Consider the following 24,362-nt stretch of genomic DNA (forward strand, 5'->3'; position numbering starts at 1 on the left):
CATCAGGCTCTGCCCGGCTGCCGCATATGGGTCACTGTCCGGTCACGTAAAAACAGCAGCGGGAGAACTGTAGCGTTTCTGTGGTCTGGGAAGATTCTCCACGATCTGTATAGATGTCGTCTGTCTTCACAGGAGAGTTTGGGTCTGTGATGGAAGGAAATCTTAAGCAGCAAGATGGGACCTCTCTGAAAGTGGCCGTGAAGACCATGAAGTGTGAGTTACCTCTGATGAAACACCTTCCCGCCAGTGTGGGCAGTTGGGGCAGTAACCTGGTGCTGTGTAAGGCCAGTGAGGGGGTTCGTGTGTCATGCTCTCAGTCACTGATGGGTCCGGAGGCCGTCCAGAACACTGTGTGGTCACAGAGGGAAAGTGACCGTCAGGAGCTCTTCATATCTTCATGGTATATACTTTATACTCAAAGAAGTTATGTTTGTTATTTACACCACGCCTTCCTCTCTGTCTTGTTCTCTCTCTCTCTCCCCCTTCCTCCCTCTCTCACCCAGTAGAGCGAAGGACTCCAAAATAAAGCATGGATTTCGGGGCACCTGGGGGGCTCAGTGGGTTAAAGCCTCTGCCTTCGGCTCAGGTCAATGATCCCAGGGTCCTGGGATCAAGCCCTGCATTGGGCTCTCTGCTCAGCAGGAAGTTTACTTCCTCCTCTCTCTCTCTCTCTGCCTGCCTCTCTGCCTACTTGTGATCTCTGTCTGTCAAATAAATAAAATCTTTAAATAAATAAATAAATAAATAAATAAATAAAATAACGCATGGATTTCCAAGACAAGGCTGATCTCGTGGCAGCCTCTGACCCCAGGGGTTGGTCTGGCTGATCTGGCCAGCTCGGCAGGACCACTTCCTCACTTGAGGATGGTTGCACAGTCCTCAGGAAGTTGTGGGCTGCCTGGAAGGGACATTTCCCAAAGAGAGCATAGATATTTATGGATCAAGGTACATGAAGAGCAGTGATCCCAAGCTGGAACGTCCAAACAAGCTGGGACGAGAGCCTGCAGCCTGCAGAAAGGGCCTTGTAACTGGTCACAAACAATCTGCTTTTATCCTACAAGTACCAGAACACCAGTAAGAGTCTTAAGCAAATGAACAAAAGCAGATCACATTCTAGAAAGTTCACTTTGGTGGCAGTGTGGAGGAGAATGAATTACAGCATTGACAAAAGGAAAGACAGATGCTAGTTAGGGCGCTCCAGAATTTGTGCAGATGCCGATCTCGATAAGAAAACAAGGCTCAGAGATGTGGTGACTTGTCGAAGTCAGATGGCTTGAAGGGGAGAAGGTTGTGCTGGACCTTTTCATCACCGCATGTTGACCAGGCTGCAATGGCTGAACATGACCGCATTTGCCCTCGTGCCCTTTCCCAAGAAGGGCATTTCTAGGGCCTGGAGAGGCAGGATTGTGTTTTATTCTTCAGGTGTCCAGCTGAGCACCCACAGAATAGACCGTGATTTTGGGGCATTTTGCCCACAGTTGTCCTCACGACTCATATGGAGAGACACTATTTGGTGCTTCGTTTGTTAATGTCTTTAACACTACTTTCTTGTTCACTTCCTGTATCCATTCAATATTATTTTGGATCAAGGAGTAAAATCGGTTCCTTCCTAAAATTTAAATTCACTGTCTCCTGGGCCTTAAAACACAAATTAGATTATAAGCATGTAGCTTGACTTTTTAACCAGAACTGGAGGCTGAAGTTTTACTTTCAGAGACAAAAAGGAACACTAATAACCAGCAAGCCACATGGACTGGTGCTTTCTGCTTTCCAAAGCCTTTTATGTCTAGAATAATGGCCAATACTTATGGAATACTCCCCGTGTGCCAAAGGACGTTGCAGTCATTCTTACCTTTCATCAGGAAGACAGGAAGAGGAAATCAGTATGACTCAGAAGTAGATTCAAGTGTTACCCTCTGAAAACCCAGACGCATGAAGTTAGAGTGGTCCTTGGAGCTGAACCCAGTACAGGGCCAAGTCAGGAGGCTGAGCCACATTCAGCTCTGTTCCTGCCCCTTGCGTTTTTATTTGAACCTGATCCATGTGAAGGCTCTTTCCATTGTCCCCATTTACCAGCATAGGGTCTGGAAGGTGTAGGGGACCTTGTAAAAGGGGCTAGGCCTGGAACCTGTTTCCTCTCTGGCCTTGGCTATGCTCTTCTTTGACTGATTTGAATTACTCGCATAAGAATTGCATCTGTACTAATTACCAAAGATTGAAAGAACGGTCTCTGGCCTCTGCATCCCAGGCTCCCATATTTGCCGGGAATGTTGGTCCCTTGGGGAGGGGTGGGATGGGTGGCATTTGCAGGTGTATCCTATCCTTTCAGTTCCACCCACCTCATTGTCTTAGCAAAGGTAATAGGTGAGGGCAAAGGTAGCAGACATTTTGCAGATCTCTATAATTTTTTTTTTTACTTTTCTTAAATTTGCCTTAATTTTAGAAGAAAAAGATTAATGTATACAAAGCCCATAGAATGTCCAGACCTTATGCTAGAGACACGACACGCATGTATGACTTCAGTCTAGACTTAGTATTATAGCAAATTCCCTAAGGCATGCCCGGCCTTATGTTTGTTTTTCTTTGTTTTTCTCATTTCTTTGTTTTTAAAATACACATCACATAAAATGTACCATCCTAACCATTTTCTTTTTTAAAGATTTTATTTATTTAAGAGAGAGAGAGAGAACACCAGCAGGGGGATTGGGAGAGAGAGAAGCAGACTCCCTGCTGAGCAGGGAGTCCAGTGCGGGGCTTGATCCCAGGGTCCTGGGATCATGACCTGAGCCGAAGGGAGACACCCAATGACTGAGCCACCCAGGCGCCCCAATCCTAACCATTTTTAAGAGCATAATTCAGTGGCATTGAGTTCATTCACACTGTTGTGCAACCATCCCCTCCCCCATCCACCTCCAAAATTTTTTCATCTTGCAAAACTGAAACTCCATAGGCATCAGTCAACTTCCCATCTCCTCTGCCCCCACTTGCCCTGGGCTACCACCATCCCCCTTTCTGTCTCTGTGAATTTGACATCTCTAATTACCTCGTAAAAATGGAATCACACAGTACTTACACTCTTGTGACTGGCTTGTTTCACCTAACATAATATAGAATTCAAGATGTCTCTCTCGAGTTGGTTTAATCCCAAAATGGTGTGGCATGGAAGTTAGGACAGCGTATCCAGTGCACAAGGCATGATTGAGCAATCAGCCTTGCAAGATAGAGAGAAGCATGTATTCTGGCTTTCTTTATGGCAAAAATAATTGCAACAGATCAGTTGCATTTGACTTTCAAGGTTATTGGCTTTATTTTTTTTTTTTAAGATTTTATTTATTTATTTGACAGAGAGATCACAAGCAGGCAGAGAGGCAGGCAGAGAGAGAGCAGGAAGCAGGCTTCCTACCAAGCTGGGAACCCAGTGTGGGACTCGATCCCAGGACCCTGAGATCATGACCTGAGCCAAAGGCAGACGCTTAACCCACCGAGCCACCCAGGCGTCCCCTGTTGGGTTGTTTTGTTTTTTGTTTTTGTCTTAACAAATATACTTTAATTTTTAGAGCAGTTTTAGGTTTCTAGAAAAATTGGGCAGAAAATACAGAGTTGCCATCTGCCCTTCTCCCTTGACAATCTTCCCTATCAGTAACATCTTGCATCCCTGTGGTGCATTTTTTACAATTGAATTTCCGTAACCCATGTGATACATTATTAACTAAGGTCCATAGGTTATGTTAGCTTTCACCTTGTATCGAACATTCTGGGTTTTGACAAACACGGTATCCTGTGTGCACCATTACAATACCATGCACAAGTTTCCCTGCCCTACATTCTCCTGTGTGCCCTCTCTCTGTGCCTCCCCAGCCATCCATGCGTGACAACAGCTCATCTGTTTATCGTTACTGTAGTTTTGCCTTTTCCTGATTTTACTTTTATAGAACAAAATTACCCTTACCTCCTTCTCCTTCACTGAGTAAATGATCGGTGTCTACCATTTTCCATCCTCTCTCCTAGTGGACAACTTTTCTCAGCGAGAGATTGAGGAGTTCCTCAGTGAGGCCGCATGCATGAAAGACTTCAGCCACCCCAATGTCATCCGACTCCTAGGTACCTCAGAGAAATGTGGGACTGGGGGGCAGCGGGGCTTGGCTAATCCACTCCACGCCAAAGGAAAAGTCTTTGGGGCAGATAAGGTTATACTTTGTATGACCCCCACAGTAATTGATAACATTGAGTTTTTCACCCCAAAGGCTTCTTACAATTATATTTTCTGAGGCTGATGGTAAAAATGGGCTTGCGTGTCTTGACCACCCCAAGGGCTCAGGAACGTTTAGTGTCCACAGAGGTCTAGGTGACTGTGGGTGAAAACGGGGGCCCCCACTTTACTCCAAGGCAAGACAAAAGCTTATGTTAAACTGTGTTATAATTTGTATTGATTTAAAGTTATCCGTGAATCAAATACCAGTAGGGTAAACCTGTCAAAGTAGACAAATTCCATAGATCAATCTTTGAGAAACAATTTCTTAACGTATTTTCAAGTATGGTTTGCTGGGATCTAATACTGCCAGCGTCACGGGACATGATTTAATAGAATTTGGTTTTGTGGCCCTGTAGCTATCAAGACTTTGCTGTATAGGTGCTACAATCCCGAGACAGAACAGTGACCTAAAAATAATTGAATATTCCGCTGACTTCTTTTTTTTCTCTCCTGTGTCTGGATACGTGCTCAATTCTTTGGGGAACTTTCAAAGTTTTATTACGATCGAAGCTGCAGAGAGAGATGAAAAATAATGCTTGGATACCAAATCATTTCAAAGAAACCACTGTTACTCCTTTGTAGCTATTGATTTTTGCTACATTTTGAGAACCATCGTGCTTTGCGATGATGGGCTGTGATGTGGGAGAGCTTTGCCGGCCTGCCATCAGGTGACAGGCCCTAGTTCCAACTTTTAAGGATAAATGGTGTTGGCTGCGAATAACTGTTAAAACTTAGACACGTGAATTTTACCTCCTGGCCCTCAAAATTCTTTTTATAGTTGTGAGCATTTGATGGCCCCAGGCTTTTTCACCTGATCAGGTATTAACTATCCCAGGAAACTAGTTTGCCCTTGAATTCTTTCGCAGTCACCCCTCACTTAGGCTCAGTGTAACAAAAACTCCACAGGTGTCTAGATGACTATGCTTCTTAACTGATTAATTTTTGAGACCTCTCCTGCAAAGATTGTTACTAATCTGAAAGAAAGAAAAAATTACCAAGAAGTGGACCCAGCATGTGTTCCACATTCTAATACGGCTTGTTTGTGATTTATGGGTTTTTATTTTATTTTATTTTGTTCATTTGTTAATTTTTTAAGGAGGCCCTATGCCCAGCATGGACCCCAACACAGGCTTGAACTCATGACCCTGAGATCAAGACCTGAACCGAGATCAAGAGTCAGAGGCTTACCCGACTGAGCCACCGAGGCGCCCCATGTTTATTTTGTTTTTAACTATTAGCTCGAGAGCACATGGTTTCAATTTGGCCTGTGCTCCTGCCGTGCTTTTCTGGTTACTGGTAACAAAGGGCTCTTTGTAACTTTCTCTGGTTTTAATTTCAGGTGTATGTATAGAAGTGAGCTCTCAGGGCATCCCAAAGCCCATGGTGATTTTACCCTTCATGAAGTATGGGGATCTGCACACGTATTTACTCTATTCCCGACTGGAGACAGGACCCAAGGTAATTACTCAGTCGTCTTGCCTCTAAACGGCCCCCAGGCTTCTGTGACAAGGCCTGGGAAACCTCAGCAGCTAACCCTGAAAATAAAGGAGGGAGGGAGAGGACGTGTGGCCTCTGTTCAGCGCTTGCTATGCACCCTGGGGCTAAAATGTGGTTTTTGTCCTCACAGCAGGGCTGTGCATAGGTCTTACAATTCCCATTTTATGGGGGGATGAAGCCAGCTGGGCGCTCGTTCTCATGGCTCCAGCCTTATCGCTGTGGAGAGGGGTGGGCCCCACATGCTGACAGAGTGGCCTCTTTCTTTTGAAGTCTCCTCTTTCCAGCTCGTTCACTCTGAAATCACTAGAAGCAGGATCCGTTTCATTCCCAGAGGAAGTTGCACTGAGCTGTTTTTCTAGACACTGAGCATGAATATACCCCGTCCACCTTTTGGATTATCAAGAGCCCTTCCATCCTCCGGATTGGAAAGCCTGTCGTGAATCAGCAGGCTGGCATGCTTTCCTTCAACCTTGCCCCTAAGAGGGGCTGCCAGCCCACAAGGCAAACACTGTCTGAATCCCCAGCACAGGGGAAGGCGACAGAAACAGGAGCTTAAACTGAGGCACCATACCCACCGGCATGTGGCCACAGGTCCCACACAGAGTCCCCGAGAAGGGAGAGAAAGTCCTCATCCCAACTGCAGGGCATAATGAGGAAAGTCATTATCCCAAGAGACAGACAGATCTGCAGGAACAGCCATTTATTGAATTTGGCAACGCACTTGAAAAACAAACAAAACCTTGAGACCCAATTTAGGGTAAACATTCTGGAACTTTCTGTCCTATGTCCTGCTGACGCTGTGTGTTATGGATGTGAAAGGTTATTTCTTGCCTTCCTTTTCTTTTTCTTTTACTTGTTTTATTACTCCCAGGGAGGTATAAGTGATCTTTCTTCTTTCACTTCCCCTTGGTCTCATGCTCAGATTTTTGTTCTCTTCCTCATGACTTCTTTAAGTCTTCCACCCACACAGTCACTAGCCAGAGTTAGGAAATTATAGCCACATCTCATAACTATTATAAAATCACTGAGGCTTCTCCGAAGAGGTGAAGGGCCTAATCCAAAATAGGGGACTCAGCATGACTGAATATTTCTCTTCCCTTTTTCTTTTTCTTTTGTTTTTATTATTTCTTATTAGTTTTATTTTTATGTTTTTAAAGATTTTATTCATTTATTTATTTGATAGAGTGAATGAGAGAAAGAGAGCATGAGAGGAGAGAGGGTCAGAGGGAAAAACAGACTCCCCGCCAAGCAGGGAGCCCGATGCGGGACTCGATCCTGGGACTCTAGAATCGTGACCTGTGCCGAAGGCAGTCACTTAAACCAACTGAGCCACCCAGGCACCCTTTCTTCCTTTTTTCCACCCAAAAGAAAGATGTAACATTATAAGAAGCCTGGAAAAGGAAAAACAAACAAAACAAAACAAAACAAAACAATTGGCAACATCTTACCCAATCATTGGCATCTTCGGCCATTCCCATCCCAGCTGTTCATTCCATGCCTCCATATTTCACAGGCTGGTGCTCAGGAGGTACGTGCCTCCCCGCAGGCCATCCACGGGGCTGACTCTTCTCCAGTGCTTTGCAGAGGCTTTATTTTGCATATAGTGTTGCAGTAATGGCCCAGCAACCATAGGAGGTCCTTACTAATAATAGAATCTCAGGTGAGGAAACTGACACACAAATTGGGCAATGATGGAGGCAGGACTGGCCCCCGGGTTGCAGAGCCCCTGCTTTCGGCTCTTCTCTGATGGCCCCATCCCAGTGTGCACCCCTCCCTGGCAGAGCAGCCTCCAGACAGTTGGCTGTGAATGGCTACACGCCATCCCCTTGAATGGATTTCGTTTCACATTGATGAGCAATTTTACTCCCATTCAGTGTTCTGGTATGTGGTGGAATTTTTCTAATAATTTTTGGAGGCATGGGAATTTCATGTTGCATAAGAGTAAATTCTACAGTAGAAATATCCAGGCTCATATTCAGGGCTATTTGATGGCCAACAGTCGTCTGTTTTTACTTGTGACATTCAACCCTCCTCTCTCATATGGCCCCTTTGGAAATAGAGTAGCCTCTTACTGAACTTTTTTCCTGAATCATTGTGGAAGAGATAGGGATCATTTATAATCTTTATAAAAATCCTTTTTAAATTATCATACAGTGTTATTGACTCTTTTGCCCTTTCCGGTGTATAGTTCTGTTGAGTGTTAACACATAAATGGATTCACGTGTCCGTCATCACAGTTGAGATACAGAACAGTTTCATAACCCAAAAATACCTCCTCCTGCGACATCTTGGTAGTCATGCTCTGCGCCCATGGCGGACTCCTGGTAACCACTGATCTGTTCTCCATGACTATAGTTTTGTCTTTTTGAGAATGGAATCATACAGTCTGTAATTTTTTGCTTCTTTTACTCAGCATTATGCCTTCGAGATCCATTTAAGTTAGTGAGATCAGTGGTTCATTCCTTGTTTGATTGCTGTGTATCTCCTAGTGCATAGACAGACCAGTTTGCTTATCCATTCACCTGTTGAGGCCCACGTGGGTTGTTCCCAGTTGGGGGCAAGGATGAACGAAGTTGCTATAAAAAAAACATGTACAGGTTTTTGAGTGAACATAACTTCTTTTTTCTCTAGGGTAAAAAGTCCAGAGGTGAGATACTAGGTCATACTAGGAAAGGGTATGTTTAATTTTAAAAGAAACTTCTAGATTTTCCAGAGTGGCTGTACTTTTACTTTCCCACCAGCAGTGTATGAGAGATCATTTGCTTTGCATTCTTGTTAGCACTTGGTATTATCAGTAGTTTTCGGGTTTGGTTTGATTTGGTTATTAGCTGCTCTGATAGATGGGTAGTGATATCTCCTCATGGCTTTTATTTACATTTCTGTAATGGTTAAGGACTTGAGCATCCTGTCTTGTGTTTATATGCCATTTTTATATCCTCTTTGGTGAGGGTCTGTTAATGTCTTTTGTTTATTTTTTAACTGGGTTGTTGTTTTTCTTATTGTTGAGTTTTCAGAGCTCTTTATATATTCTAGATATAGTACCTTTCTTGGATATGCAATTTGCAAAGATTATTCTCCTAGTTGGTACCTTGTCTTTGTATTATCTCTTTTTTGTGTGTGTCTTTGTATTCTCTTAATGTGAGTAAAAATATTTAACTTTTGCTGGCCAATCATGTTTTTGCTGTCATGTTTAAGAACTCTTTGCCTAAACCCAGATAAAAAATTTTTCTCCTATGTTATCTTCTAAAAACTTTGTGATTTTACGTGTTACATTTAAGTTTATGATCCTTTTTTAATTAATTTTTATCTAAGGTATGACATTTAGCTTAAGGTTTGCTTTTATTTTTCATATAGATGACCAGTATCATTTGTGAAAAGACTATCATTAAGCTATTGAATTGATTGCTTTTGCATCTTTGTCAGAAATGAATTGGCTGTGTTAGTGTGGGTCTATTTCTGAGTTCTCTATTCTGTACTGTTAAACTGTGTGCCCATTCTTCGCCCCTCCCACATGGTCTTGAATACTATAGCTTCATTGGAGCATTTGAGTTGGGCTTTATACTACACACAAAGGAAGCCATCTGATCTGTTACAGATTCCAACTTATCTTTCCTGTTTTATTACCCCCATTCTCTCTGCCTCTTTGCTTTTGACACATGAGACAGCCTCCTTTTCCTAAAACACATGTGTGCTCTCAGATCACTAGGTCTGCTCATTCTGATCGTGGCCATGTACTTCCTCTTAATTTGCCATTTTCTCCTACGCCTCTTTTGGGGATAGTCACAGTGACAGTGTAGAATATTTTTAAAATTTTTCCATGAGCATTAATCCCTTTGCTGAGGTTCTAGAGCAGGTTGCTTTTATCTCTGCTTGATGTCCTTGCTCCCTTTGGTGTGTCCACCCCTATGAGAACTAGGGTCATGTCCTGTCCTGCCATCTCCTGTCTGCCCTGCACACCTCCAGACATACTATTCCCATGGAAGATGGAGTGGCACATAGGGCCCAGCACCCCAGCCCTGCAGGGTGAGCTCATTTACATAACTTGGTCCACGCTAGCAGGAGCAGAGGGATCTCACACAGCGAAGCCCAGAGGTAGGACAGCTGCAGTGTTGGTCAGTTCTGCCTCAACAACATCACCTCGTGTCCACAACTGTTCGACCTGTCTGCTTTTTCAGCTGTATCAGCTGTAGCTGCCCCTCCACGTCTCTGATGGGGACAGCTCCTCCAGGCCTGATGTCCTCACCCACCAGCCTCCAGAGACAAAAAGAGAAGTCTGCTCTCTTTCCCCTTCCCCCTCCCTCTCTTCTCCTGGAACAGTAATTTTTTTTTTTATAACACCTTTACTGAGCTATAATTCAAACACCCTACACTTCTGCCATTTAAAGTGTACAACTCAGAGGTGTTTGGTATGCTCAAGTTGTGTAGCATAATTGTAGAGCATTTTCATCACCTAACAAAGTCCCATACTCTTTTGCAATCACTTCCCGATCTCCCCTCCCCACCTTGTTCCCAACTCTAAGCAACCTTTTTAAAAAAATTTTATTTTATTTTATTTAAATTCAGTTAGTTAGCATATGGTGTTTTATTAGTTTCAGAGGTCATTGATTCATCAGTCTTAGATGACACCCAGTACTCATCACATCATGCGCCCTCCTTAATGCCCATCCCCCACTTACCCTATCCCCCCCACCCACCTCCCCTCCAGAAACACTCAGTTGAAGCAGAAACCTGCTTTCTGTCTCTCTCTAGTTACCTATTTCAGATATTTCAGGTCAATGGAATCAGAGTCTGTGGTCTCTCATATCTGGCTTCCTTCCCAGAGCATGTTTTCAGGGTTCATCCACACTGTAGCTTCTATCAGTACTTTTTGAGACCAAATAATACTCCATTGTCTAGCTATATTATGTTTCGTTTGTCTGTTTATCTGTTAATGGACTTAGGGTTGTTTCCACTTTTTGGCTTTCAGGAATAATTCTAAGAATTTTTTTTTCAAAGATTTTATTTATTTATTTGACAGACAGAGATCACAAGTAGGCAGAGAAGCAGACAGATAGAGAGAGGTGGAAGCAGGCTCCCCGCAGAGCACAGAGCCCGATGTGGGGCTCGATCCCAGGACACTGGGACCATGACCTGAGCCGAAGGCAGAGGCTTTAACCCACTGAGCCACCCAGGTGCCCCTAATTCTAAGAATTTTATACTTGAGCTCTTACATTAGGTCTTTGATCCATTTTGAGTTAATTTTGTATATGTGTTCAGGTTGGGGTCCAGTTTCATTCTCTTGCATATCCCACTCTCTTGTCCAGTTCTTTCGCCCACTGAATGATCTTGACACTCTGTTCAAAGTCATTTGACATTGATTTGTGGGTTTATTTCCAGACTCTCAATTCTGTTTCATTAATCTGTGAGTCTGTCCTTACGCTAGTAGCATGTTATCTTGATTATCATTGTTTTCTTATTTTGAAATCAGTAAATGTGAGGTTTCCAACTTTGGTCTTCTTACTCAAGCTTGTTCTGGATATTCTGAGTGCTTGAATTTTCATATGACTTTTAGGATCAGTTTGTCAATTTCTACAATGAAGCCAGCTGGGATTCTGATAGGGCTTATATTAAATCTGTAGATCAATTTGGGGAGTGTTGCTATCATAATAATATTAAGTCTTCTGATCTGTGAACATAGGATATCTTTCCATTTATTCTGATCTACTTTAATGTCAAGGTTTCATCATTGTCAGAGTATGTTTTGCATTTCTCCTGTTAAATTTATTCTTAAGTATTTTATTTTGAATTATTTTTGGATGAAATTATTTTCTATTTTATTTTCAGATCGATCATTGCTAGTGTATACAAATACAACTAATTTTTGTATCTCAATCTTATGTCCTGGAACCTTGTTGAATTCATTTCTTAGTTCTACCACACAGTTACTTTTTAAATTACTTTTGGTCCCAGTCTGCAAGAATAACATAAGTGTTCTAGGGAAAAATAACACAAATGATTAGTACCTAATATGTGCTACACTCATGATGCCAGCGGGACTTCATATTCTTTAGCACCCAAATCCTTTCCTGGAAACTATCATCTGGAAACTCAAATGCCTCAATTATACAGAAGAGAAGCATAAGAATTTCCTGCCTGATTTGTTTACTTTTTTTTTGTTTACTTGTTTTTAACAACTCCAGTATATAAAGGTAAAGGATAATTAAAGCATTTTGCTATATAGACAGGATGTAATTAACACATATCTTAGCTGGGAAATATATATCTTCAAAAATTCAGTGTCTTCATGAACACCACTTTGGAAAACTCATGTTCCATACAGAATAAGCCATGACAAATCCAATGCCCTGAAGAGAGTTTGTCATGGATGGACCCATTCATGACTGCCAGGAACTTGTGGTAAACCCTCTTCCTCGGGGCCCTTGTTGTGCTAAGATGTTTAGTTACTACACAGAGGTCTTCCTCAGTCATCACCTTCATCTTCAGTCCTGACAGGACAGGTTTTCTCACCGAGCCTTCTGGACTGATCTGTACAGCGTAGACTTGACACTCCCCAGAGGACTCTAGAGAAACAAAAACAAAATCCCTGAATACCTCTCCTTGTGGTCCTTTGGTCCTGTGATAAGAGGCAAAGATGGTCGTAATTTCTGTCTGAAAGAAACTTATCTTTGCAAGTGTCTCAAAGTAAGATGATTGCATACTCTTGTATGACTGGAGTGGGCTGAGTGGGCTTTTTGTCTGTACCCCATTGAAGGCAGTCTGCCCTTCTTTTCCCCTCTTTTCCTGGCACAGGTGTTCTGTCCCCCTGCCACTCTGAAGGACACAAAGGATCCCATTTGACCTCGTAACTTGGAAAAAGAAATACTCACCATCAATATTTTTAAAGATAGGAAGAATGTGAAATTTGCCAAAAATTTTGTGGTTTGTTGTTGTTTTTATTCCTTTTTTAAAAACTTATTTGTGAGGTGAGTGATATGGAAGTGAAAGGTTTGTTTCCTTTGAGAAATACAAACACTAAACAAACAAACAAAAAAACTCTCTTTCTCCCCTCAGGCGGCAATAACTCTCCATAAGTTTAACTTTTAAAACATATTTTGTCTTCTTGCTTCTCCTCTCCCCAGCATATTCCGCTGCAGACACTACTGAAGTTCATGGTGGACATCGCCCAGGGAATGGAGTATCTGAGCAACAGGAATTTTCTGCATCGGGATTTAGCTGCTAGAAATTGCATGTAAGAGTCCTGGTCCAACCCAGGAGGGCTAGACCTCATCGTGTGAGATAATTGGGGGGCCGGGTAGGAATGGGGGCTGGCCTGTTGCTATTAAAACATGGGAGAGAGGCAGGTTTGGCTAGCTCTGGAGATGAGATTTCTCTGGCTCTGATGTACGTATGACTGTGTCTCTTCACAACGTCTGCCTCTGCAAGTCTGGTTGGTTTCCAGAATGTTCTCCTGTGACTTTTTCACCCTCTCAGCTTGGAGTGTGACCTTTGTGATCCTTCCCTTTTGCCATCGGCTCGCTTTGGACCCAGAATTTTATGTAAGCCAGCTACTCATGGAGGCAGTAAGGAAAATCGTAAGGGTTTTGTCTGTCAGGCTTCAAGATCCTGCCTTGTGAACATGTGCTGTGAAACTACATGGAGGCTTTCCTCTTGCAGCAGAGAGACAAGGACTTATACAAGAATTCTGACCTCAGGCTTCCCCCTCTCTGCATTCCGCTCCGGTAGGACCATCATTATCTGCTCTAAGTCTTCAAAAACAGTAACTGTTTCTCGATTTTTAAGTTTAATTATTCCAGGAAAACAGAGTATTCTTTAAATGTATTATTGTTACTGTTTTTCTTGGTTGGGGATGTGACCATAGGGTCTGCCCCCCCAATTCTTTACCTAGCCTCCCACCAGCCCCCTACCACTTGTCCCACATTTTTAAGACCCAGAAGGGTCTTGTTTGCTTATTCATGGTTTTTTTTGTTGTTGTTGTGGTTGTGGTGGTTTGTTGTTTTTTTTTTTTTAAGATTTTATTATTTTATTTGACAGAGAGAGAGAGAGCATAAGCAGGGGGAGGGACAGAGGGAGAGAGAGAAGCAGGCTTCCCCCTGAGCAGGGAGCCCGATGTGGGTCTGATCCCAGGATCATGACCTGAGCCAAAGGCAGACACTTAGCCGACTGAGCCACCCAGGCACCTCTTATTTGTTTATTTAAGTGATTTTTATACCATGGAGGGAGAATCATGAAAAGGGCACCTCTCTTTGCCCTGAATATTTTCCTTCATATTTTTCCCATCAGGTAGGGTGACGAGTTGTCCACTTTGCCTGGGACTGAGGGATTTCCCAGGATGGGGGACTTTGCGGTTTTAAAAGCCAGTGTCAGACAGGCACAAAGCAGTCATCCTACCTCCAGACCACTCATTTCTCCTTCTCTCTCCTTCTTCTTGTCTAGGATCTGCTTTAACAGCCTGGGCTATAAATGCAGTTGTATCCCTTTCATTTTCCACTTAATTCCTCAAGTACCCCCTGGCTATTGTAACGGGAAGTCCAGGGTCCCCCTCTCATAGCTTATACTTCCTCACCTCCCCCAAACTGGCAGGAGCCAGTGCTGTTTGCAGACACCAGGCAGGAAGGCTGCTGGGCGTTCGGTGAGTCCCCTGGAGGGCCCTGGATTTGGGCTACTGCTCTTTCTCCTCCTGTGAAGCATCCCTTCACTCCAGGTGGCTCTCCTCTCTGTGCACAGGTGCCCTTGTTGCTCCACGTCCCCACACGGACCGCAGGGTGCAAGGTTATAACTCCCTGTCACTTGCTCTGCCATCGGTCCCAAAGCAGGACCCTCACAGGCTGTTGGGATCTCTTTCAGTCACTTACCAGGAATGTTTCCAGCTGCGTCTGATGCAGACCTGTGATTTAGGCTTTGCCTCTAAATGTCGCTGAGGACGTGAACTTGCCCTCTGCAGGTTACGAGATGATATGACCGTCTGTGTCGCAGACTTCGGCCTCTCTAAAAAGATTTACAGTGGTGATTACTACCGCCAAGGCCGCATCGCTAAGATGCCTGTGAAGTGGATCGCCATAGAGAGTCTTGCGGACCGAGTGTACACAAGTAAAAGTGATGTGGTACGTACGGGGCTTTGATTCGGAGCCCCACATTGCAAAGATGACGGCGCGCAGGAAGCATTGACTTGAGCTGGTGTTCTAAGACATGTTACTCTCTGATAAACTGAGGATTGGGAGCGTGTTCACACCTTTTGTTTAGTGCTAGATTCCTTAAATCAGGTAGAAAACTATATTCTGTTGACGTCGCTTGACATTCAGAAGATCTGTTTTGCATAGGCCTTTAATTTATTCCCATCTTTTTTTTTTCTGCAATATAGTGACTTATTGCCCACACCTAAGATATTCACATGAAATTGAATGAGTTCGTCTAGTGGCTCTGTATCCAAGATTCTGTGTAATTAAACCCTTACCCGGAGATTGGGAGACAAAGACACGTACCAGCAGCAGGGGAACAGAGCATTACACAGAGCACTGACGTGCGGAGAGAGGGCTCTCCGCCTTTGCCACATTTCCCAGAGCAGCCTTGGTACAACCAGGGAAGTGTGGCTCTCTGACCCTTGCGTTACTGCAGCGCTAGGAAAGCAGCATGTCTCAGGCATAATTGTCAGCTTTGTGCACCATCCTCGGGCTTTAAGGAAATGCCCTTTCTACATGAAAAAGGCCATTCAGCCTTTCAGAAAAGACTTGCGTCCTAACTTGTTGCTTTGTTCTCAGTGGGCCTTTGGTGTGACCATGTGGGAGATAGCGACGCGGGGAATGACTCCCTACCCGGGAGTCCAGAACCACGAAATGTATGACTATCTTCTCCACGGCCATAGGCTGAAGCAGCCCGAGGACTGCCTGGATGAACTGTGAGTGAGCTTCTCTGTGTCACCGGGCGCTCTGCATGGGGCAGGCTGCACAGACCTGGGGAGGCACGGCCGCTCAGCAGGAGGGCTCATGCTTAGCCAGATGGGTATGTGCGGAGGGTGGCATGTAGACGTCCCAGGCCACGAGCCTTTCTTGGTGTGGGAGCTCGTGTGTGCACATCTCCAGCAAGCCGGCACATGCCATGATGTTCTGTAAGCCCCTCTAGGGACCTACCCTATAGACAAACAGGTTGACTCTCTTGTACATGAAGGTCTTGAACGATTACCTGTCTTCTTACCACTATAGTTCCTTTTCTATACAACACTTCAGACAGACCAATCACTATGATACCCTCAGTTAGGAAGTCTGGAAGTCTATGCCAGTGACTGAGGTCAGCCCAGTCCTCGGAATTGCTAGGGAGATACTCTAACAGCGTGATTCCTCAGCCCTGTGCAGAGACTGTCACTCTGTTGGTCCAAAGTGGGCCTAGAAACGTATGCATTAAAATCCTCCCTGGGAGACCAACCAGGTGCTCAGCCAGGCATGAGAGCCCCCAGCTCCAAGCGTGCCGGACCACAGGGACACCTGTCGCCACAGGCCCTCTCTCTTGGGGGCAGGCAGTACGGGAAGAGGTCCAGGACTTGCAATCAGACAGGCCATCACGACTGACTGGACCTCTCTGTGCCTCATTATTAGGCACACACAAAAAAGTAGAGTCATGTATTCAGAGATGGATTTGGGAAGAAAAGTTAAAGAAGAGAACAGGTAGAATGCTCAGCTCGCGGGAACGTCACACAATGGTACCAGGGTTTAGTAGCATCCTTCCAGATCGATGTCGTCCCAATACCTTGCTAATGTTAAAAAAAAAATTTCTAGTGGCACTGGCCTCTAGCTTGGTGATTTGAACCTTCCTGATGGAAATCATGGGAGTCTTGGGCTTGGAAAGGGCATTTTCAGCATGCTTAACAAGAACGTTTTAGGATCGTGGGCCTGTGTGGCTGTCATGGAACACCATGATGGGGCTGTGGTATGAGGACACACGTGGGGACACCCCTCTACACACACACACACACACACACACACACACACACACACACACACACTCTCTCTCTCTCTCTCTCTCTCTCTCTCTCTGGCCCTGCTTCTGCACATGGGTGAGAAGACCTAGGTCAGTGTGCATTCAGGCCTCCCAGATCCTGTCCAAGCCAAGCAGAAGGAAACTTTATTGACCAGAGCCTCACCCTGTTTGGTGGTGGTTATTGTGGTTGTAAATACATAACATGAAGAACAGACACAGAAAACATAAGTCCTTAAAAATATCATGAAATCCTAATTAGATTAGATTTGGGGTTTTATGGTAGTTTTTAAAGGGACCGTGTCAATGACATGTTTGCGTCTGATAATGAGGAAGCAGTTACAGCCAAACAATATTGAATGAAGAGTTTTGTTGTCGTTTCTTTCTTGGCTTCTCTTGTGCTCCAGAAGTTGGCATTTGGCGATTATCTGGGGTTTTAGTGAGGTCTGAGCTGTGTCACACGCTGGTTTTGAGATATTTCTCATAGAGCCAAGCAGGGAATGCTGAGTCAGTGAGAAGTTTTAGGTGAGAGCAATATAGATGCTGTGTGTCGGGGAAGTCAGGCAAAGCAGACGGGTCTGTGGTCCCCACATTATGGGCTTACAGGGGCTCTGGGGAACCAGACCCTCTTCCCACATCTCCCCTTAAGTCTGGATGCTGGAGAACAGTGTATCCCAAAGAGGCCTCTGTTTACATATCTGTGCATTTTCTTTTAAAAAGTGAGACAGATACTTCTGAGCTTCCCCACCATGTCTGCTGTCTAAACTTAGTCGAAATGAGTTCATTCCTGTGTTGAGTTGCCCTTTGGTCTCTTTAAACTCAACTCTAAGCACTATGACAATGTAAAGAGCAGAGAACGCTCTGTGCCCTGCTCCCCATTGCCCAAGAGGCCATGCTTTGTGATGCCTCTGTCACCTACGTGGGACGTTTCCTTAGCTGAGTTCAGGGCATCCTGGCTGCAGCCCTCAGGACTCCCCACCCACCCCAGCCACTGTGGTTCACGGCACTTGTGTTGATTGCCCTCATTGTCCAGTGTGACACCAGGGAACCACCTTGTTCCTTTATCCAGCTGAGTGCTATCAGCCAGCAGATATCCTTCAGAGTTCCCCTCCCCTCCATTCCCTCCCCTGGGACCCTCAAACCATGGAATCCCAGGCCTGGAGGGGCCTGGGGCCATTGACTTCCATTGACTTCCACTTCCTCATCACATATATGGAAACAGTGGCACAGTGACCTCACAGTGTATGTGAGTGATGAGCGGGTCAGGGTCACTGTTGTTTCCCATGGAATAACGCAGGCCCTTCTGTCTCCCATCTCATTTTTCTCCTTGCCCCCAGGCTCCTAACACATCCTTTGGGTGGCAACCAAAAGTGATCTTTCTGAAATTAGTCTGATCATGGAATGCCCCAAACATACTCCCCATTGCCCATAGGGCAAAACCCAAAACCACTGGGATCTGACCCATGGCAGGCAGAGGGGCTGAAGGGCTAAGTACGTGATGTTAGACACTCCTTTGCCAGGGACAAAGCAGGTGCCTGACAGATATGGGTGAATTCATCCATTTATAAATGTTGTACTTGCGTATGATTGCATCTTTTTAAATTCTTTTTTTATTTTATTTTTTTTTCAAGATTTTTATTTTACTTATTTGACACAGAGAGAGAGATCACAAGTAGGCAGAGAGGCAGGCAGAGAGTCGGGGGGCGGGGGGGAAGCAGGCTCCCTGCTGAGCAGAGAGCCTGATGCAGGGCTCGATCCAGGGACCCTGAGATCATGACCTGAGCTGAAGGCAGAGGCTTAACCCACTGAGCCACCCAGGCGCCCTAAATTCTCTTTTTAAATAGTGGTAAAAGAGGGGGCTCCTGGGTGGCTCAGTGGGTTAAAGCCTCTGCCTTAGGCTCAGGTCATGATCCCTGGGATCAAGCCCTGCATAAGGCTCTCTGCTCAGCGGGGAGCCTGCTTCCTCCTCTCTCTGCCTGCTTCTCTGCTTGCCTGTGATCTCTGTCTGTCAAATAAATAAATAAATCTTTAAAAAAAAAAATAGTGGTAAAAGAGATGTAACACAACTGCTTGTAAATGTGAGGTTCAGGAGCATTAAGGGCTTTCACTTTGTTATCCAACTGTCGCTACCCTCCATCTCTAGGACTCTATTCGTCTTATGAAACTGAAGATCTATACCCATGAGACGCTCCCCCTCTCCTGCCTTCAGCCCCTGGCAGCTGATAAGATTGGATTATCTCTTATAAAATCTTAACAGAAAAACAAAAATGACCATTTACAAGGGCAGCTACCAAACCTATTGTTTTTTTTCCACCCATAAAACTGAAATTACTAAAGCTCACAGCCCCCCATTACTCTCCAGGCCCTCTTGCTCCTCTTCTTGGTCCACTACTGTGGCATTGCCCTTTGTGGGGAACAGCTTAGATGATATACATGCTCCCACATCTGTAAAAGCCGTGTTATTTTTTTTTCCTTAATTTTATATTTATTTGACAGAGAGAGATACAGTGAGAGAGGGAACACAGGCAGGGAGAGTAGGAGAGGGAGAGGCAGGCTCCTCACTGAGCAGGGAGCCTGAGGTAGGGCTTGATCCCAGGACCCTGGGATCTTGACCTGAGCTGAAGGCAGACGCTTAATGACCGAGACACTGAGGTGCCCCCATGTTCATATTTTTAAGTACTTCACAAAGCACTGTAAGTAAGTTTCAGGGTGTCTGGATGGCTCAGTCGGTTAAGTGTCTGCCTTCGGCTCAGGTCATGATCCCAGGGTCCCATGATCAAGCCCCACATTGGGCTTCCTGCTCAGTAGGGAGTCTGCTTCTCCCTCTGCCCCTCACCCCATTTGTGCTGTCTCTCTCGCTAGCTCTCTCTCAAATAATTAAAATCCTCAAAAATAAATAAGTTTCAAAATGATATTGCTACTTTGCTACATGAAAAAAATGATAGATTATTCAAATGCTTTCTCCTAAGACCTGGAAACATTGAAAGTAAGTTAGATAACACAGCCCCTTGATGAAGTAATGGAAAGGAGAATGTGTCTCTTAAGGACAGAATGCCTCAAAGCTCATCTCGGAATGCCAACAGTCAAGGCTTTGTTGGGGGGTGGGGGGAGTCATGCAAATTGATTTATACCACAAAAACCATGAAAATGGAAACAAAAACTGTTTGTCAAGTCTAAGTAGCCATCTACTGAAGTTTTATAAAGACAGAGAGAGGCAAAAGCACCGTGAAGGAAAATCAGGGTTCTCAGCCAGGGGAATGTGCCTCAGTGTCCTGTTTTCATGGCTGGCCCCTTTGTAGGCATAGTGCTTTGCAGATTTCCACCTCCCAGAAGCATCCACAAGTATTGTTAGAGGCTGCAAAAGTAAACAAGTGAAAAAATATTGTTAGACACGTCCGTAGATGAGATCTGCCCATGTGTGAAGGACCACATGCTAGTAAAATTAGCCAAAGCGGGGGCTTTATTCTTTAGCCAAAGGAGCCACTGAGTGGCTCAGTGGGTTAATCCTCTGCCTTCTGCTCAGGTCATGATCTCAGGGTCCTGGGATTGAGCCCCGCATCAGGCTCTCTGCTCAGCGGGCAGCCTGCTTCCCCCTCTCCCTCTGCCTGGCTCTCTGCCTACTTGTGATCTCTGTCAAATAAATAAATAAAATCTTAAAAAAAAAAAAAAAGAATTAGCCAAAGGATTTACATGACGTGTTCAGTGTAAATACAGGAATTGCATATTTATGTTCGTAAGATCGCATCTACTCCATGTGTCAGATGATTTAAATTTGGGTTGTTTTCATATCCAGTGACACGAATATCAATTTCTGAAATGATGGTATAACTCACTCTTCATCTCTGGCCAGTAGTTCCTAATTTGGCCATCTGTTTTATTGTGCTCATAATTCCTTTTTTTTTTTTTTAAGATTTTATTTATTTATTTGACAGACAGAGATTACAAGTAGGCAGAAAGGCAGACAGGGAGAGAGGAGGAAGCAGGCTCCCTGCTGAGCAGAGAGCCTGATGCGGGGCTTGATCCCAGGATCCTGAGATCATGACCTGAGCCGAAGGCAGAGGCTTAACCCACTGAGCCACCCAGGCGCCCAGTTGTGCTCATAATTCTTAATTCTATCAGACGCTGGGAATGAAGAAGCTACCCGGAAGAGCCAGTTGTCTGTACAGAACACAGCAGAGGGGCCATGAGCTCCTGGGAGTAGGAGTTGTCCAGTCAGAGGCTGGTTCCCCTACCGTCCACACAGCCGTGGTCGCATCTGTAACATCCCAGAGCCCGCTCTCATTTTCACTGCAGTATAACAATGACAGGGCTGTTGAGAAGATTCAGTGTAGTGACACACACAAAATGCCCAGCCCTGTGAGGTAGACATCCTTCACCACTTTAGCCCCTGCCCCAGGGCCCAGCTAACACAGCTCTCCTGGCTGCAGTCCCAGTTTGATGGTATAGAACTGGGGTCAGCATACTTCCTCTATAAAGTGCCAAATAATACATATTTTTGGTTTTGCAGCCCATGTGGTTCTGTAACAACTACTCGACTCTGCCATGATAACAGAAGCAGCTGTAGACAATATGTCAACAAATAAATGTAGCTGTGTTCCAATAAAACTTTATTTACAAAACAGACAATGGGCTGGACTTGGCCCGTGGGCCATATGGTTTGCCAACCTCTAGCATGAAGGGAGGACCTGAAATAGTCCTGTTTCACAACATTAGATATAATTGCCACATAAGTTCTATATTCCTGGGGCCAGAGAATCACTTATTACATACCCGTGGGACATTTATAAAACTGAAAAAATATTTTGCCATGAGCAAACCACAGTAAATTTACCAGAGGTAGAATTAGTGTGGATTAAAATGTGACGGAATCAAAGAATAGGTGAAAACAAGGTGTGGACTGCACTCAGGGCTCCAGGTGCTGGGCCGAGAAATAACTCACGCTTCTGTATGCTTGTAGGTATGAAATAATGCATTCTTGCTGGAGAGCTGAGCCCTTGGACCGACCTACCTTTTCCATGTTGAGGCTGCAGCTAGAAAAGCTCTTGGAAAGTTTGCCTGAAGTTCAGGACAAAGCTGATGTCATTTATATCAACACACAATTTCCCGAGAGCTGTGAGGACCCTGGAGAGGGCCCCGCCCTTGCTCAGCTAGACATGAATATTGATCTTGACTCTATTATTGGTTCTTGTACTCCCAGTGCGGCTGTCAGCATCGTGACGGCAGAAGTTCACGAGAACAGACCTCAGGAGGAAAGGTACATCCTGAACGGGGGCAATGAGGAATGGGGAGATCTGGCTTCTGCCGCCCCAGAAAAGAACTGTGTTCTGCCAGAGGACAGACTTGTAAAAAATGGAGTCTCCTGGTCCCAGTCCAGCACACTGCCCTTGGGGAGCCCATCACCAGATGGACTTTTATTTGCCGACAACTCCTCAGAAGACTCAGAAGTCCTCATATGAGGAGAGCCGAGAGACATTCCCAACTCAAGGCAATTCTTCTTCTGCTTTGGGAGAATCCCTGTACAGTCCATGTTTTTGGAATCTGTCTTCCTTTCCCAATTGAATGCCATGGTCCTAAAGCACCAGGTGAATGTTGTCAAGTAAGTCATCGTGAAAAATACATAATATATATTTATTTAAAGAGAAAGTACGTATATATGTATATGCTGGAAAGAGAAAAGATCTATTTTAATAAAAGATGACTTATTTCATGTTGCTTCCCTTGCAGATCTAAAATTTACACTTTAACAGCCTCATCTCTACAGCTGTTCCCTGGTGTTAACATTAGCACAGAGTCAGTGTTATTTTTTTAAAGTCCTTTTCTTTTTTATGACCATTAAGTGTTAAAAATAATTGGTAAAATGAAATGATGTATTTGACTTTGCTTCTGGTCTTATGAAAAATCTGATATTCTTACATGAATCACCTATTTGCTAAGAATGATTTATTTAATATTTAAAGTTTTATAACTGATTAATTCTTTGATAGGACTTCTTAATAAAATATGAACGAGGAAGGATGTGTCGTACTTATTTGGAAAAAGAGTGGTCACTGACCAGCAGCCTCTGTATCTTTGCAAAAGGAATTCCCTTTAATGCCTGGACCTCTATGCAGTCGCTTTGACCGATCTTGGCAGTGTTCTATCAGGATATGGAAAAACCACTCCAGAGTCCAAAGATGAAGAGCAAAAAATATGGAAAAGTACAATCTGGGTGGAAAGATTTAAAATAACTTGTTAGAAGAGAGTCGGACAGGTGGAGCGCTTTTCTGTTGGAGAGTCGCAACTTGTAGGAGGTAGACGTGGGCCATGGACAGGGTCCACCCCGGCTTGGAACTCGGTGCCTCTGAGTTCACATCCAGGTTCTGCTGTGTCTTGGCAGCCAGTGTTCCTGGAGCACTTGCTATGTTTCGAGCACTTTACGTGAACTGCCCTATTTAATCTGTACAACACTACCATGGGTACCGATGCCATCATCACGTATGGGCCAGGAATCCGAGGCTGGAGACGCTGAGTAACCTGCTGTGGGCCACATCTAGGGAGCGGTGCAGCCAGAATTCTAGAGCCAAGTAATATGATTCTGGCTGGTACAGCACATGATTCGGGTCTTTGCTCCAGAGCCCCTTGACCTTTTAATTGTATCTAATAAACACCTAGGTAGCACTTACTGTGTGGCCACACATAGCACTCATTTCATCCTAATAACACCCCCAGCAGGTACCTACTACTGTTCTCTCCACTTCACAGATGGGCAGGCTGAGGCAGGGAGACCCTAACTTACTCTTCTGGTGAAGGCAATAGATAGACGGCAGTGTGAGCATTGATTCCTCGGGCCTGTTGCTGCCCACTTGGGAGCAACCTCACCCAAGTCGCCGCAGGCTGTGAGGATCTGTGTGGGCGCTGGGCCCAGAGGGGTAGCCCCCACAGCCTGGGTCCTGGTCTTGGCTGCCAACCCAGGAGCCCCAGACTCCAGCAGGAGCCCGTTTCACTGTTGCTGTGAAATGCTCCATACAAGAAAGTTCTGAGGGCTTGAAAAGGATCTGCATTGTAGAAAAAGCTAGCATTACATTTTATCAGTGAACAAGCAAAAAAAAAAGGGGGGGGCTGTTAAAACCTATAAAGATAATAGATAATTTCTGCTGTTAGAAATTTTGGAATGGTTGTTGAAAAAATCCAACAAAAAATTTTATATCACCTACTTGTGCAAAATTTCTTATTGATGGTGACTATCAAGAATATGAATAGTTTGGGGCGCCTGGGTGGTTCAGTCGTTAAGCGTCTGCCTTCAGCTCAGGTCATGATCCCAGGATCCTGGGATCGAGCCCCGCATTGGGCTCCCTGCTCAGTGGGAAGCCTGCTTCCCCCCTCCTACTCTGCCTGCATATGTTCCCTCTCTCACTGTCTCTCTCTCTCTCTCTCTCTTAAAATAAACAAATAAAAATCTGGAAAAAAAAGAATGTGAATAGTTCATCATTAAATCCTGGATGGGGAACTGAGTGGCTAGTTCAAGCAAAAAAAACCCACTGTAGTAAGGTATGTTCACATGCATAAGATAAATAAATTGAAAAACTGTTATTTGGAAGTTTCATATAAATTTAACATGAAATACCTAAGTTAATATACTTTGTGCTTTTTATTTCTGACTATAATTGTA

General features: G+C 44.5%; 1 protein-coding gene across 1 annotated transcript in view; it reads left to right on the forward strand.

The window, feature by feature from the left end:
* The window catches only part of LOC111158416 (MER proto-oncogene, tyrosine kinase), a 111,421-nt gene extending 88,586 nt beyond the window's left edge, over window positions 1-22,835 (forward strand). Inside the window, exons 13-19 of the mRNA XM_022520418.1 lie at window positions 133-213; window positions 4,009-4,101; window positions 5,592-5,710; window positions 12,868-12,977; window positions 14,691-14,850; window positions 15,505-15,641; window positions 21,672-22,835. Of these exons, the coding sequence (XP_022376126.1) occupies window positions 133-213; window positions 4,009-4,101; window positions 5,592-5,710; window positions 12,868-12,977; window positions 14,691-14,850; window positions 15,505-15,641; window positions 21,672-22,170 (1,199 nt within the window). The 3' untranslated portion in view covers window positions 22,171-22,835. The remainder of the gene's footprint in view (window positions 1-132; window positions 214-4,008; window positions 4,102-5,591; window positions 5,711-12,867; window positions 12,978-14,690; window positions 14,851-15,504; window positions 15,642-21,671) is intronic.
* The last annotated feature ends 1,527 nt before the right edge of the window (window positions 22,836-24,362 follow it).

Source organism: Enhydra lutris, unplaced genomic scaffold (assembly GCF_002288905.1).
Source record: "Enhydra lutris kenyoni isolate GAN:26980312 unplaced genomic scaffold, ASM228890v2 scaffoldscaffold59, whole genome shotgun sequence".
In the NCBI taxonomy this organism is placed as follows: Eukaryota; Metazoa; Chordata; class Mammalia; order Carnivora; family Mustelidae; genus Enhydra; species Enhydra lutris.